The sequence below is a fragment of the Nycticebus coucang genome, chromosome 9 (assembly GCF_027406575.1).
Source record: "Nycticebus coucang isolate mNycCou1 chromosome 9, mNycCou1.pri, whole genome shotgun sequence".
NCBI lineage: Eukaryota > Metazoa > Chordata > Mammalia > Primates > Lorisidae > Nycticebus > Nycticebus coucang.
Genome location: NC_069788.1, coordinates 114,625,985 through 114,643,951, shown reverse-complemented (window position 1 = coordinate 114,643,951; position 17,967 = coordinate 114,625,985). Strand labels below are relative to the sequence as shown.

Below are 17,967 nucleotides of genomic sequence, written 5' to 3'. Positions count from 1 at the left end.
CTTAAGGAATGTGGGGCCCGGGAGTACCGCTTTGGCTAGTTCTTTCCAGTCTTGGGCTACACACGCTTGGTGCGCTAGCCCTTCAAGTATGGTTTCTGCCCAGGGTGAGTTAGGGCCGTCATCAGAAACTGCCTTTTTTAGATCTTTGAGATCTTGAGCCTCCCAGGGGTACCAGGCCGCAGGGTGATTACCTCTGGGATTAATGTTAACTGGAAAAACTTTGGTAGCTCCGCCCTCAGTACCACTTTCTCCACCATATGGAGGAGGTGCAGAGGGGGCCCAGAAAGGATTAGTTGGAGGATTCCCAAAAGGGTTGAGGGAAGGATAGAGAGGTTTGGGTTGACTCAGTGGGCCAATGAGGTCCGCCGACTCAGGGCTCTCATCTGGGCTCGGTTCTGCTTTGGGACTTTTATTCTCCACTTCTCTCAGGGTTGATGCTCCCTCCGCTTTCTTGGGGGGACGGGGGCGGGGGTAAACAGCCCTTTAAAGCAGATACAGTAGGGAGTGTCCCAAGCTGGGAAATCTCCCCCCTTTTTATATGTGCTCTTCTGATTAATCTTTCAACCCTATTCCCAGGTGTCCCAGTCAAAGAGGTTGCTCTCTGGAAGCCAGGGTGCGACCTTATGTAAACATTCCCAGGCTTGAAGGGTCTGACTATCCGAGAGCTCTAGTCCTCTGCTTTTGAGTAAGATTTTAAGGGATTCCAAAGCAGGGTCAAATTTGGAATTGGACTTCCCCATAATTTACGGGGGGTACACTCACCCACAGACCAATTGGCCCGTCAGCGATCTTTGTGTGGGGAGCTGAGTTCCTCAAAAGGGGCACCAATCTGCTGGGTCCTCCGGCAGTCGCAGTTGAGGGAAGATCCGGGCCAGCCTGATCTCGTCCCAGGGGCTGAGCGGGATGGTGAGTGTCGGTGGCTCCAACAGGAACACACGGAGCTGGGAGTCTGATGAAGCAGGAATTCAACTTTATTGCGTCAAGGAGCCGCTTATATAGGGCGGGGGATGAGGTACGTGAAATGGTGTGATGGGTGGTAAAACAGGGTCGGGCCAATGGCATGGTACCACGTTGGCTGTATGTAGGTAGAGGCAGTTTCAGGCTGGGCCTTGCTGAGTCATTGCTACATCGAAGTAGCTCGATGGATCTACTTCTAGTCAAGCTCGGGAAGTTGCAGTAGGCCTCAGGCACATGGCAGGGTCCAACACCACATAAATATAAAATATTATTGTGAATACTATAAAAATCTCTATGTACATAAACTCAAAAACATTGAGGAAATGGAGAAATTGCTGGAAACATACAACCTCCCAAGGCTTAATCAGGAAGAAATGGAACTCCTGAACAGATCAATTATGAGCAACAAAATTGAAGCATCAATAAAACATCTTCCAACAGAAAAAGTTTCCAACTAGATAGTTTCACAGCTGTACTTTATCACACCTCCAAAGAAGATTTGGTACCTATAGTGCAAAAATTATTTAATTTCTTCAAGTAGGAAGAAATGCTTCCAGGCTCATTCTATGAAGTCAGTATCACCTTGATACCAAAGCTAGGAAAGAACACAGCAAAAAAGGAAAACTATAGACCATAATCTCTTATGAATAGAGATACTAAAATCCTCATTAAAATTCTAGCAAACTGAATTCAGTAATACTTTAAAAATAATAATGATGATGATTTACCACAACCAGGTGAGCTTCATCTCAGGGATACAAAAAGGATGGTCCAACATATATAAATCTATAAATATGATTCACCACATAAACAGAAGCAAAAACAAAGATCATTTGATCATTTTGATGTAACAAAAGCAGTTCCCAAAATTCAGCACCCTTTTCTGATAAGAACACTTACCTAACAAAATAAACATAGGTGGAGCATATTTCAAAATGTGAGAAATACCCAGCCAACATGGTACTTAATGGGGAAAGTTGAAAGAATTTCCATTCTGAACTAGAAATGACAAGGATTCCCACTGTTACCACTTCTGTTCAGCACAGTGGTGGAAGTCCTACCCAGAGCAATCAGACAAGAGAAGGAAATCATGGTATCCAAATGGGCAAAGAGGAAGTCAAACTGTATTTACTCTTTGCTGATGATATGATCTTACATGTAGAAAACCCCAAAGATTCCTCGAGGAGACTTGTGGAGTTTATAAATTCAGCAAAGTCTCAGGTTACGTTATTATTATATACAAGTCGGTAAAATTTCTATACACCATCTGCAGTCAAGCTGAGAATCAAATCAAAGACTCAATACCTTTCACAATAGTTGTAAGGGAAATAAAATATCAAGCAATATATTAAACAAGGAGATGAAAGATCTCAAAAAAGAGAATACAAATCACCGAGGAATTAAATTGCAGATGATGTTTACAAAGGAAAAGGGTCATACTCCTGGATCAGTGGAGTCAACATTGTTAAAATGTCCATACTACCCACAGTGATTTGCAAATACAATGCATTCCCCATCAAAATACCAACATCTTTTTTTTTTTTTTTTTTTTTTTTGCTGATGTAGAAATAATAATTCTGAGCTTTCTTTAGAAGCAGAAAAGAGTCTGAATAGCCAAAGGAACTTAAGCAAAAGTAACAAGTCTGGAAGCTTCACTTTCTCCAACTTCAAACTATGCTACAAGGTTATAGTAACCAAAAGAGTGTGGTGTTGGCACAAAAATAGAGATGTAGACTAGTGGAACAAAAACAGAGACCTCAAATATAAAACCATTCACAGATTGCTGTTTGATCTTTGACAAAGTAAACAGCAACATGCCCTGGAGACAAGAAGCCCTATTTACTAAATGGTGCTGGGAAAATTGGATACCCATGTGTAGGAGATTGAAGTAAGATCTGTCTCTCTCAGTACTTACTAAAATCAACTCAAGATAGATAACAGACTTCGATATAAGACATGAAACCATAGAATTCTAGAAGCAAATGTTGAAACAACTCTTCAGATGTCAGCCTATGCAAAGAATTTATGGAGAATACCCGAATGGCAATCATAGAAAAATCACAGCAAAAGTAAATGGGACATGATTGAATTAAAAAAGCTTCTGCTTGGGGCGGCGCCTGTGGCTCAGTGAGTAGGGCGCTGGCCCCATATGCCGAGGGTGGCGGGTTCAAAACTAGCCCCGGCCAAACTGCAACAAAAAAATAGCCAGGCATTGTGGTAGGCACCTGTAGTCCCAGCTACTTGGGAGGCTGAGGCAGGAGAATCGCCTAAGCCCAGGAGTTGGGTGTTGCTGTGAGCTGTGTGACACCACGGCACTCTACCTGAGGGCGGTACAGTGAGACTCTGTCTCTACAAAAAAAAAAAAAAGCTTCTGCACAGCCAAGGAAACAATCAACAAAGCAAATAATCTCTGGAATTTGAGAAATTATTTGCATGCTGTATATCCAATTAAGGGTTAATAAACAGAATCTATAAAGAACTCAAGCACATCAATATGAAAAAGCAACCCCGTTAAAAAGTATGTAAAAGACATCAAGAGAAGGTTTTCAAAAGACAAAGTGGACAAATTTCTTGATATATGTTATCAGAGTTCATTCTGATAAAAATATATAACCTTAATTGTCTTTTATCTATTAAATGGAAAATGTCGTTAGAAGCCTTCCTTCAAAGAAAACTCTAGACCAAAATATATCAAAATAATATTTGAATCAATGAAATGGAGAAAGGATAGCCTTTTCAACAGATTGTGCTGGAACCATTGGATTTCCATATGCAAAAAAGAAAAAATATAGACAGGCAGGGTTGCTGCAGCTTTGTAATCTCAGGTACTCAGGAGGCTGAGTGGGGAGAATGGCTTGAGTCTGAATAACACAGAGAGATTCCATCTCAAAAATAAGTAAATAAAAATAAAGAACTTGTATTCTTACCTTATGTCATATTACAAAAATTTATTATAGACCTACAATAAAACTTGTAGGCAAAAACAAAACACAGGAGAAAATTCTTGTGAACTTGGATTAGGCAAAATTTCTTAGCTGTGATGCTCAAAACAAGATCAATAAATGAATAAATTGATCAATTGGATTCATCGAAATTGAAAAATGTTTTAAAATGCCAATGGAACATACGTGTTCAATGGCAAAGGAGGTATGTAGACAGGACAGTGTTTGGAAAGTGGTCATTGGATTGGGCACATCTGGAAATGCCATCTGAAGTAGAAATGTCAGTAATTTATTGATTTGCAAATACTATTGAGCATTTTAATCTGGTAGAACAGTTAAATAGTACAGAGACGTTTATGGATTATTTTTTAGGCTCGATTATGTGTATATCTTTAGGTTAATAATTTTTAAAATTTTATAAGTAATTACTTATCTATAGTAGAAAATTTAAATATGTAGAAAGCTTTGAAGACAGAGGCAAATGATAATTTTTCCATGGAAAGAAAACCATTATTACTAATATCATTTTTTGGTATATTGTCTTTTTAATCGTATATGTGTATTTTTTTTTAAATAACAGAACTTATAGCCTCCTATACCCATGATTTTATGTTACGCTTTCTTTGTACAAAAAATGTGATGAACATTTTTTCATGCCATTTAATATTTTTTAAAAACAAGACTTTTAGCAAGTATTTTACATTTTGTAATTAAAATTTCCTGAAGAAGTTAAGAGATATAGATTCTTGCATATGTGTGAAATAAAAATCTTCTTCATGTCTGTATGTAATATCTTGGGCATCATATTATTTCTTTTACAGTTATCAATTTAATAAAGTGTAGAATTGTCTTAGTGACATTAATAGAGGGCAGAGTTGATGGCCTTTGTTACTTCCTTCATTCTGAAGATGTGTAAGAGCCTATATTTAGGTAATTCTAGTAAGTGAGTTTTGATTATTTCAGATTTCTAAGAGATGGGGGAAATAATACCACTTGATGTCAAAATTTGGTTACAAAGTTAGTCTTATCAAATAACATGTATTCAATTTATCATCATTATTATTATTTTTCTTTTTTTTTTTGGACAATGTCTCAAGCTGTCACCCTGGGTAGAGTACCTGGCATCACAGCTCACAGCAACCTCAAACTCATAAGCTTAAGCGATTCTCTTGCCTCAGCCTCCCAAGTAGCTGGGATTACAGGCACCCGCCACAACGCCTGGCTATATTTTGGTTGTAGTTGTCATTGATGTTTGGCAGGCCTACGCTGGATTCAAACATGCCAGCTCCAGTGTATGTGGCTGGCGCCCTAGCCGCTGAGCTACAGGTGCTGAGCCTAAATTTAATTTTTTTAGAAACTATTTTGAGATTTTGTTTTTTAAATTTAACTTGATTCTTTGTATATCCACTTTATTTGCCATCCAAGTTTGTTAGCTGTTTTGCCACAAATATAACAGAAAAACAGATGTAAAAGACAGTAAAGTTTCTTAAAATAGAAATTAAAACTGTATTACATACTGTAATTAGAACTTTGCAGTTCACTGTAGCATGTTTTATTTGTACATGAGATTTGTGTTAAGCGTCCACATGAAGCTAGTCTTTTTTAGTATGATCCAAAACCTTATTGAAGCCCAGTACCAAAAATATACCTCAGCATATTATGAGCTTCATATTGATGTCTTCCTTTTTTTCAGTCTGATTAATTTCTTATATTCATAATATACTTATCAATTTTTCTATCTGTAGAAATCGTGAGATCCTGGAAAATGTGTTAGCTGTCATCCTGGCTATTCTTGTGGCTTTTTTGGGATCTATTCTTCTCATACAAGGCTTCTTCAGAGATATCTGGGTCTTCCAGTTCTGCCTGGTGATAGCCAGCTGTCAATACTCGCTACTTAAGGTACCAGCATCTTTTTTCATAGTGTGGAATATATTTGTGTTAAAAAGCAAAATGTTTTGTATCGCTCTTTGAATTATAGTAAGATAATTTTCAGGTTTTTTTTTTCTTGGATGTTTATATAAGATTGTGTAAGAAACAAAAAGGGACATAAACTTAAAAAATACAGTAGAGAGGGTGTGAGTTGTCCACCCAAGGAGCTGTAACAAACTGGTCAACAGATGGAGATGGTCAATATACGGAACGAGGCCTGCTGTACTCATGTGTACCTGCCATGCGTATCTGATCTGTGAAAATAAGGTCAACTTAGGAGGTGGTTAATGTAAGGAGGTGGTCAACTATGGAGGTTCTACTATAATTATATGTAAATAGAGCTTCCTAAAAACTTTTTTATATTACAAGAAAATAATTGTATATTTGTTAAAGACTTTGCATTCTTGAGATTTATTTCTTTTTAATTTAGCAACATTAACTCTCCCACTCTCATGGAAATTTATTAAAGTCTGTCATAAGTAATATATATGTTCTTTTAGAACATTGAAAAGAGAAGAAAAGTGTCACTTGGTTATTCTTTAATAGTGACTCAACAAACCAAATGTTATTAATTTTAAGCTTAAAAAAGAATGAGAGAATCAACTCAACATAAAACCAAAGTTTCACCTTCTATTTAAAATCAGTATAGATGATTAACACAAAATGTTTCCTTTCTTTTCTTTCCTGGTAAATACCCTTTGCTTGTTTGCCTTATGCATGCTAACATGCAGAGCCTTCAGTCATCCAAAGCACTATTCCTTTAGTGCTATTTGTACTGCAAGCTGTTCTTTTTCTCTCTCTCTCTGTTTATTGCTATATATCTGGAGTAAGCCACCTAGGTCATCTGCTTCTTTCTTGAAGACTCATTCCTTTTTTCCTCATTGCAGTAGTGAAATTATAGTCTTTGTGGTTGCTTATAATCATTCTAATTGCTAAATCAATGTCCTTTTCTTAGTCTGTATTCCCTTGAGGCTACTTCATTTAAGACCTATTGATACTGTCTTCCGTGTTATGTTCTCATTGTCGATCTGAGATTTTATACTACCCTGATGATTCTCATGCTTTTTTTTATTATTAAATTATAGCCGTGTATATTAATGCAATCATGGGGCACCATACACTGGCTTTATATACAATTTGACATATTTTCTTTTTTTTCTTTTTTTTTTGTAGAGACAGAGTCTCACTTTATGGCCCTTGGTAGAGTGCCGTGGCATCAAACAGCTCACAGCAACCTCCAGCTCCTGGGCTTAAGCGATTCTCTTGCCTTAGCCTCCCAAGTAGCTGGGACTACAGGTGCCCGCCACAGCACCCGGCTATTTTTTTGTTGCACTTTGGCCGGGGCTGGGTTTGAACCCGCCACCCTCAGCATATGGGGCCGGCGCCCTACTCACTGAGCCACAGGCGCCGCCCATACAATTTGACATATTTTCATCACACTGGTTAACATAGCCTTCCTGGCATTTTCTTACGCTTTCTAGATGACTCTCTTTTATCTCTTGTTGATGTATCTTTGTTCTTTTGACCACTTCTTAATTTATGATAATTCTACAGGGTTTTATTTGGCTGCCTTCTCAGTTTATAGATCCTTGCCAGTGAAGTCATCCTCTTTTATTCCTTTATTTGTACCCCCATATATGACTTTATGTCCAGATTTATATGTCAAAGCCCTCACCTCTTTTCCTATATGTGTACAGTTAGAGATAGTTTAAAAATGGCACATTATCTTCTGATTAATTTTTCTTTTCCAATTTCTTTGCTTTTGATTATGGTAAAACAAGCCAAACACTAAGGTAAATCTGTCTACCATATGCTAGTTCAGAAACTTTAAGCTGGATGCAAATTTTTAATCAAAAAAAGTAATCTTATTTCTTGACTCTTACCAGGAAAAGATTTGAGATGTTTTTAATATCACAGTGATACCAGTATCTGGAGCTGATGTATGGAACAGAATTAATGGAGGTTATTTTGCGATTGTAGAATATTTACTTGAAAGCATTTCAGGCATTTTGTAAGCTGCGTGTAAAGTTATCAGGAAGGACTTCAGAGTAATTTGTCTTTTTGTTTCACTTTTAGAGTGTTCAACCAGATTCTTCTTCTCCCAGACATGTAAGTCATTCTTATATGGCTGAAATTTGCAGTTCCTTAACATTTATCAAAGGCCTTTATTTTTTAGAATGCATCATTGAATTAAGATTTATGCTACTATTTTCTTATCTAAGTTTTGACACAATACCAGAAATATAGGTGATTTGTTAGCTTGACATAAAATGACATTGTACTTGTGGATTCTAAATCTTAGTTTAAAATGAACGTAATAAGATGAGCATAATAATTCATTTTAGGCAGCTTGTTTCAAGAGGAGGTTATCAGATAGGTAGACATTGTTTCTATAAACTTGTGATTACTTGATTATTTGCATTTAATAAATTTTAAATAATCAGATTTATGATAGATATTGAAAAATGAATTTTGAAGTGGTTAAAACCATTTTGTTTCACTTAAGTAATCATTGAGAGCGAGGATAAAGAAGTAATAAATTAATCTGCTGTTAAGGCCATCACACTAAGTGATAAGATAAAAACTTTGTCTGCTTTGTGACTTTAGATGAAAGTATTATCTGCCTAGCACTATTCATTGTGAAGTATGAACTAAGTTTTTAGATCTAACTTAAATACTTACTTAATAGAAAGGCCAAAGGGTATTCTCTTTAAAGTAGTTAAAAAATATTAATGGATTTCAAGGATAGATTATGATGGTGTTTGCTGTATGTTTTTTATCCATATACTGGAGTAATTAATAGTGGGAATAGATGAGCAAAATAAAACAAGGAGGCAGATGATTTTCTTTTGACTGATTATGTTTATGATTTTGTAAAAATGGTTTTGAAATATAATGACATATGGAGGCATTGCTTTTTAACTTATTATTTTGATATAATTTCAGACTTAGAAAAAGTTGCTACTTTTCACCCAGATTCCCTATGTTAACATCTTAACCATATTTGCTTAATCTCTTTCTAGAACATGACCTCTCCCGCTCTCTCTACTTACAGACGTCATAACTCTTTACCTCTAAATATCTCAGTGTATATTTCCTAGAAACAAAGGCATGCCTTCACATAATTTAATGTAGTTATGAAACTAGAACATTAACATTGACATAGTTCTATTTCATAAACCACAGATCTTGGTTCTGGTTTTGCCTGTTCACTCAATTGGCAATAGAAAATCTCTTGATTATGTTTGGTTTCCCAAATTTCCTTTAATCTGGAATAATTCTTTAGTATTTGTCTTTTATGATACTGAAATATTTGACAGATACAGGCCACTTTATAGACTGTCCCTCAATTTGAGTGTAATGTTTTTTTTCTGATTTGATACAGGCCATGCTTTTTTGTTACGAATGCTACAAAAGTAATGTGTTCAACTCAGGCTATGATAAGAGGACGCACTTGTTTGTTTGTCTTATTATTAGTGATGTTAACGTTGATCTTTTGGTTAAGGGCAGATCTGCCAGGTTTCTCACATCTCTAAAGTATTCACATTTTGGGTGAGATAATCCTTTGTTGAGGGTGGGCAAGGGATGTCCTATGTGTGCATTATAGGATGTTTAGCATTCTCTTTGGCTTCTACCCGCTGTGTGCCAATGGTACCACCGCCCCAATTGTGACAACAGAAATGGGTCCAAAGCAAAACTTCCTCCCTTTTCCTTAAGAATCACTCCTCTACTTTAAAGTTACTGTTTTTCTGTTATAGTTAATATATGTCTGTGGTGAGATATGTATTATTATGTAAAAGTGGATTATTTTATTCAGTGGACTATAACATGACAAATGTTGTTTATTTGTTGATCACATTGTCTTTGATTGAGGCACTGGGAATCCATCATGCTGCCTTTCCTTATCCTTTTGAAACATCTCTGTCATTCTTTGAGTACTTCCTACCTTTTTGTTAGAACATTATGTTCTAGGTTCAGCTTATAATTTACTTACCCTCGCCTGAAACTGGCCCTTTCTCTATAGAGCCCTGGGTTTTTGTATGCATTTATAAACTAAGATCTGGAAGCTAGTAATCTTTATTACTAGAATGTCGTTGCTTCTAGGTCTTCTCAGTGGAGAAAACTATGATATAATATGTATGTGTGTGTACACACACATATTATCGATTCTTATATCTATTTACAGGCTTATTTAAAATAATGAATTCAGACTGATACATCTAATTTTATTTTATTTTGTTTTATATTTTATTTATTTTTTTTTTTTTTTTGAGACAGAGTCTCAAGCTGTCACCCTGGGTAGAGTGCTGTGGTGTCACAGCTCACAGCAACCTCAAACTCTTGGGCTTAAGCGATTCTCTTGCCTCAGCCTCCCAAGTAGCTGGGACTACAGGCACCCTCCACAACACCCAGCTATTTTGTTGTTGTTGCAGTTGTCGTTGTTGTAGCTGGCCCGGGCTGGGTTTGAACCTACCAGCCTTGGTGTATGTGGCTGGCGCCCTAACTGAGCTATGGGTGCCGTCCAGATCCATCTGATTCTAATTTAGAGTCACAGTTTAGTTCATTCTGTTCTTCCCTTCCTATGTCATTTCCTTCTTGACTATCAGAAACCTGGCTTCCATATGGAAGAATTTTGTATCCTTAAACAGAAGTCATCAGTAATCTCAATAGTTAGTTATAACTCATAAACTAACTAATCTGACTTTTTTAAAAATATCATTTTCAGGGTCATAATCGTATCATTGCCTACAGTAGACCGGTTTATTTCTGTTTATGTTGTGGTCTTATTTGGCTCTTGGATTATGGTAGCCGAAACCTGACTGCAAGCAAGTTCAAATTATATGGAATAACGTTCACCAATCCACTGGTGTTTATATCAGCCAGGGATTTAGTTATAGGTGAGTTTTCTTAAAGTATCTAATCTTAACCTTAATTTATTTTTATATCATCAGCTCACTGATAAATATGTTAACTAAATAGATAAAATAGTGTTAATAAGCTTATTTTGGTATATTGCATTTCTCTCTGAGGAACAAAACTATAGAGCTATTATGAATGGAAAAAGCTAATGATAACAAACACACAGTAATTTTATGTGCTTGAAGCAGGTGCAGTGGAAAGGTTTGTTTTGATTTTTTATCTTAGGTCCCTAGTATGTGAAAATAGTTGAAATAATTTTAAAAGGAATTGTTTGTAGGTTGAAAAGATTTTATTTAATACCCATCCAATTATGTCTAGATAAGTAATTTAAAATGGTATCTTTTAAAACTTACTTAGAAATTAATGTTAATTTTGGATTCTTTTTTGTCATTTATGATCTTTCAGTGAATAAAAGGTGCCTATAGTATAATATTTTTTAATGTACTTTTCTTTCCTTCTATAGTCTTTACACTCTGTTTCCCAGTAGTATTTTTCATTGGTCTTCTGCCTCAGGTGAATACATTTGTAATGTACCTTTGTGAACAATTGGATATTCATATATTTGGTGGTAATGGTGAGTATTTCTTTACAAAAATTATAGCTCACAGTATTAGTTTTACAGATAATGAGCTAATACACTGAGCATTAAAATGCTTTTCCAGTTTTCAGTTGAGAATTGAAATTAGAAGAAAAGACATTTAATAACTGAAAATTTAGAAACAATTTGTAGGCAGGAAAAAGTAGTCAAGTCTGTTATGTTATTGAAAGATCCGGGAGTAATGGAGTAGATGTGTAAGAAGTGATAAAATGTCTGAGACTAAAAGTTACAGTAAGTTTCCACAGAATCCGTATAAACTTACGAGATATTTATAAAACATCACCTATTCCAAGTAGAATAAAGTTTGATGCATGGCATTATATTTGGATTTTAATCTGCCATGTCTTTGTATTTGGATCCAGGGTTTTGCTTTATCTTTAGAATGGGAACACCGAAACCAGAATCTAAAAGCATTTTACTAAATAAAGTTACTGTTTTAAGAAGTATCTCTGTTTGTAAAGTAGAATATGTGGGCATGAGTTGATATACTTACAAAATCTATTCCTCTGTCACATGTATATTTAATTTAACTTATTGATCGATTGATTTTTAAAGACAGGGTCTCTCTGTCTCCCAGGCTGGCTTTAAACTCCTGGCCTAAAGCAATCCTCCTGCCTCAGCTTCCCAAAGTGCTGGGATTTCAGGTGTGAGCTATTGTGTCCAACTTAAATATATTTTATTTAAAAAATAAGTAAGACCATACTAGTATTACTCTGGAATAGATAATGGTTTGAAAAGTTGAAAAATAATCCTATTGGAATCCTCCATGGTTAAAACATGCCATTATTTATTTTAACTAGATAAACTAAAATTTTGCTAGAAGATGAGCATGCAACTAGAGAAAACAGATGAAAGAAATTACTGTAGCTTTATAGTTCATATCTCTTCACACTTCACATTTGTAGTCCTTGTTGATCTTCCGGATATAAGCATTGAAATCCTGTCTGTGGATAAAATGGTGATAGTCTGGCTTAAGTTTTAAACAAAAACGGAGCCTTTTCTGTGTTATTATATGTTATACCTTCAGCATTTTTAATGTTTTGAATTTTTTTGCAAGGGTCCAAATTAAAGCAGAGCTGGTTTCATGGATTCAGTATAATTGAATGGGCAAAAGACAGTTTCAATACTTAGGGACTACTGGTATTATATAACTATATTATTCTAAATATTATGACGAGGGTTTAGTATAAGTAATTTATAATAGCAAGCTTTGTCATATTTCAATTTGCAAATTTGTATAAGGTGTTGGATTTTTAATATCTCATAAAGAAAATTTTTTCTATAGATTTATGTTATGATCATCATATAAAATTACCTTTAAAGGAAATCTGTCACCCATGTTTTAAAAATAAAGTCTAACTATCTTAGCCATCCTCTCCTCCTTATTACTAATAATCTCACTGGATCTAGTTTTTATCGTTATTATTGTTTGTAATTAGTCAGATCTATACTTTTTTGGTGAACATTAACACATGGGAATACAAGTTTATTCCTTTGGGTAACACAAGTTCCATTCACATTGACAGATACTTTTTAATAAATATTGTTAATACATCTGTAGTTCTTTTTCAGGCCTTTGGAGGTTTCATTTCTTCAAATTTTTTTGTTAATATAAGATACAATCTTAAAGCTTAATATAGGTATAATTTTTTTCTATTGTGTATAAATGCTCATTACTTCCAAGATGGGTACATTTAATTCTGTAACAAAGATTAAGGATAGCAAATCTTTGTCTTGTCAAAATCTTCTGAAAATATAGGATGAAGTAACAGAATTTTTAAAAATCAAACTAGTAGATATTTAATTATGGTCAGCACTATAACATTTTTAAATGCTTTTTGGTGACCTTTAAATTTATTTTCTATGGATTTTTATGAAATACTGATTTCTTTTTCCCTTTGCTGTCTAGCCACTACAAGCCTACTTGCAGCACTTTACAGTTTTATCTGCAGCATTGTGGCAGTAGCATTATTATATGGATTGTGTTACGGAGCTTTAAAGGTGAGCGATTAAGGCTTTATTTTCATATACAGATTATTATAACATTGACTAATAATAATTTTTTCCCTTGGTGCTACTTAGTATTAATTTCCATGATTTTCATATGATGAACATTGTATTTGTTCTCATTTACATTGAATTTGAAAGCAAGGTAATAGTTAACCATTATGAAAGGAATATTATTTTCATGCAGTAATCATTGGTTAACATTAGAAACAGATTATTGAAAATTAGGTTCATCTAGTATAGGGGTAGGCATGTAATCATAGAATATGAAATTTTACATTTCTAGTTAAGAACTTATGTAACTACATTTTATATTAAAGTTTCTTTAAAGTTATAAAAATAAGTTTAAGGAGCATAATTTAACATACATGCTAGTAAAAATTAATACATACGAAATTTAATATTATTGGGTTAGAAGGATCTGGATGAATCTTATGAGCTCCCTTTTTAAGAGGTTTTTAGCCAGGAAGGCTATGTTAACCAGTGTGATGAAAATATTTCAAATTGTATATAAAGCCAGTGCATAGTGCCTCATGATTGCATTAATGTACACAGCTAGGATTTAATAAATAAATAAATAAATAAAATAAAATAAAATAAAATATGTTTAAAAAAGAGGTTTTCACCGAATTACGAACTTTGAAATTTTTTGTACACAACTTTCAACCCCTAACTCATACTTGTGGGGGTTTTTTGTTTACTTTGTTCTGTGATTTATGCAAGATAATCAGAATGATAGGGTTGGAAGGACTATGAAAAGTGATTTGCAACATCCTTCCATGCCTCATTTATTAAATAGAACTTATAGAGCACTTACTGTGTGCCAGGTACTAGGCTGAAAATTCTGCTTTTAAGGAACTACTAGGTTAGCTATGGTTAATCTTCTAGCATGTTCAATACAGAGTAATGAAGGTTGTAAAAACAGTGCTATGTGTATACAAATCAAGACTATTTAACTAAAAGGGTTTTAAAACAATTTTCTAAGGGAGTGAATTTCACCAAATTTTGAAGACTAAATAAATAGACATTAGCTAATTAAAACCAGGGATGAAGAGTTATGGAGTTGTAAAGAAAATGTGTATAGGTAACAGCAAATAATTTGGAATTGGTACTTAAGGAAATAGGCTTTTGATAAGACTGGAAAGGTACGCAAAGACTGAATCATGAGATATCTTTTATCCTAAATGTGTTGTGGTGAAGATGGAAAACCATCAGTGTGTGTGAGGTAGAGCAAGGTAATGATTAAAGTTACATTTTAGAAAGATGGCTTGTCTCCTTTGTAAAGGAGATTAAAGTCTTAGCAGGAGAGCTCAAAGTAGAGAGCGTATTGTGCTGTAATGTTCAAATTAGAGGGACTTAGCTAAAATTGAATTCCATGAATATATTAGGGGACTGTCTGGATAAAGAGAAAAGGCCAGGTCCACAGTGATTTCTGGATAGGGTCTGGCTTGAAGGACTGGCTAGATAGCAGTGCTAATGCACAAGATTGAAACCATGGGGTTTGTCTAGAAAGGTGATTATTTACATTTGTATACTTTATTTGTTAATATTTATGAGGTATCCAGAGACTCACAGTAGAGAGTCTTATGAAAAGAGGTTTAAGGTAGTAAAGATTTAGAAGTCACAGATCAAATTCAATAAAATGTGAGAAAAAGGCTATTAATGTGGATTGACAAGAAAAAATGGACGGGAAAGAACCCTTGGAAATGCCAGTATTTAAGTGTTGGATACAACAGAATTGCACAAAGGAAATTTCAGAGGCAGTGGAGTCTGGAAAAGGGTTTTATTGAATTTGGCAGTTAATAGGATATTAGTGACTTAACAAAAGTGGCTCCTTTGGTGTTTTAGTTAAGGAAGCCAGATTAATATAAATTGAGGTTTGAATATGTATTAAGGAAATGTATTCTACACTTTGTAGAATATAGTTAGGGGATACGCACATACACATATAATGGGAATTGTGTTCTGGTTTTTGTTTTTATTTTTTTATTTTTTTGAAGGGATTCCCAATTATTTATTTATTTATTTTTATTGTTAAATCATAGCTGTGTACATTAGTGCAATCAAGGGGTACAATGTGTGGGATTCATATACAATCTGAAATATTCTTATCAAACTGGTTTTTGTTTTTAAACAAGCTCCAAGACTAGATTGCATTTTCAGAGTGAGAAGGAAAAATCTAGTAGAAGGAAGATAATTGATGGAGATAAGCCCAAGAAGGAACTTGAGGCAATAAGAGCCAAATCCAGGCTTCTCTCATAGACAATACCTATAAACCCACCTGGCTAAAGGCATTAGATCATGTTTTGAGTCATGTTTTAGAAAAGGAATCATTATTTGAAAATTGTAGTTGTGGAAGTTAACAAGTGCAGGAAGTTTTCTAGCCTAGTATAGAAAGATTATTCAATTATAATTATACAGAAGAACAGCAGCAATTGTAAAAGTGCCAGCTACATTTCTGTGTCCTAAGGTGGCCAAGAAAGTAAGTGTTTTTTCTTCCTGAGGTGTGGCATTTGCATTAGACGATTTTAGTTTTAAGTATGACTCCTGATTATAATATAATGCACAGATGTATGTATGAGTAAAGATTATGTACAGGCAGACCTCACTTTATTGTGCTTCACTTTATTGAGCTTCTCAGATATTGTGGTTTTTACAAATTGAATATTTGTGGCAACCCTGCTTGTTGAGCAAGTCTATCGTGTCATTCAATAGCACGTGCTCACTTCATGTCTCTGTGTCACATAAGGATAACTCCCAATATTTCAAACTTTATTATTATTGTATCTGTTATGGTGATTCATGATTAGTGATCTTTGATGTTGTTACTGTAATTGTTTGGGAGCCACCACGAACCACATCCATAGAAATGAAGGTGAAATTAATAAATCAGCGTAGTGTGTGTTCCATTTCCCCATCTCTCCCTCTCCTCAGGCTCCCTATTCCCTGAGGCACAACTGTATTGAAATTAGCCTCTAAGTATTCAAGTGAAGGGAAGAGTCACATGTCTCTCACTTTACAAGAAAAGCTAGAAATTAAGCTTAGTGAGGAAAGCATGTTGAAAGTCAAAAGAGGACAAAAGCTAGGTCTCTGGTGCCAAAGAACTATCAAAGTTGTGAATGCAAAGGAAAAGCTCTTCAGAATTAAAAGTGCTACTCCAGTGAATACAAAATAATAAGAAAGCAGAACAGCCTTATTGCTGGTATAGAGAAAGTCTGAGTGGTCTGGATAGAAGATTAAACCAGCTATGATGTTCTTTTAAGCCAAACCCAAATTTGGGGCAAGGTGCTAATTCTCTTCAATTCCATGAAGGCTGAGAGAGACGAGGAAGCTGCAGAAGAAAATTTGGAAGCTTGCAGAGGTTGGTCCACAGGGTGAAGAAAAGTGCAAGGTGAGGCAGCAAGTGCTGATGTGGAGCTGCAGCAAGTCAGCCACAAGGTCTAACTGAGGTCACTGATGGCAGATAGGATTGGAAGAAGAAAGCCATTTAGGATTTTCACAGCTAAAGAGGAAACGTCGAGGCCTGTCTCCAAAGGGAAGGTTGACTCTCTTATTATGGGCTGATGCTGCTGGTGACTTTAGGTTGAAATCAGTGCACATTTACCATTCTGAAAATTCCAGGGCCTTTAGGAATTTGGCCAAATCGTCTCTGGCTGTGCTCTGTGAATGAGACAACAAAGCCTAGATGACAACATGTCTATTTAGAACATGGTTTAGTGGGTATTTTGAGCACACTATTTCAGCTGCTCTGAAGAAAAGATTCCTTTCAAAATATTACTGTTCGTTCACCTAGTCACCCAAGAGCTCTAGTGGAAGTGTACAAGCAGATTAATGCTGTTTCCAGGCTTGCTAGCACAACCCCCATTCTCTGCAGCCCAGGCATCAAGAAGTAATTTTGACTAGTAAGTCTTATTACTTAGGAAATTATTTTGTATGACTTTTGTTTCTATAGTTGGTGATTCCTCTGGTGAATCTGGGAAAAGTAAATTGAAAACCTGGAAAGAATTCAGCATTCTAGAAGCCATTAAGCACATCATGATCTGTGGAAGGAGGTCAAGCTATCAAAATTTACAGGGGTTTGGAAGAAGTTGATTCCAACCCTCATAGATGATTTTGAGGGGTTCAAGATTTCACTGGAGAAATTAACTGCAGATGTGGTGGAAATAGCAAAAAAAAGCTGGAATTATAAGTGGAGCTTGCAGACTTATGATCAATCTTGAAGGGATGAGAAATTGCTCCTGGTGAAGATGCTGTGAACACTGTTGAGATGACAGTAAAGGATTTAAACAATTACATAAAATTAGTTGATAAAGCAGAGGCAAGGTTTGAGAGGGTAGACTCCCAATTCTGAAAGAAGTTCTACCGCGAGTGAGATGTTATCAAACAGCAGTGCGTGTCACAGGGGATTCATTTGTGAATGGAAGAGTTACTTAATGCAGCAAACTTCATTTTTGTCTTATTTTACGAAATTGTCACCACCACTCCAACCTTCAGCAGCTACCACCCTGATCAGTTAGTAGCTATCAACACCAAGGCAAGAGCCTCCACTGTGCAAAGATTATAACTCAATGAAGGCTCAGATGATGGTTCCTATTTTTAGCAATAAAAGATTTT

At 35.3% G+C, this 17,967-nt stretch overlaps 1 protein-coding gene across 4 annotated transcripts in view; it reads left to right on the top strand.

The window, feature by feature from the left end:
- PCNX1 (pecanex 1) overlaps positions 1–17,967 on the top strand; it is a 226,695-nt gene that overhangs the window by 129,524 nt on the left and 79,204 nt on the right. For all 4 annotated transcript variants that reach the window (XM_053601578.1, XM_053601581.1, XM_053601580.1 and 1 more), the window contains 5 exons: positions 5,645–5,798; positions 7,905–7,937; positions 10,555–10,726; positions 11,212–11,322; positions 13,256–13,347. In XM_053601578.1, coding sequence (XP_053457553.1) covers positions 5,645–5,798; positions 7,905–7,937; positions 10,555–10,726; positions 11,212–11,322; positions 13,256–13,347 — 562 coding nt within the window. The remainder of the gene's footprint in view (positions 1–5,644; positions 5,799–7,904; positions 7,938–10,554; positions 10,727–11,211; positions 11,323–13,255; positions 13,348–17,967) is intronic.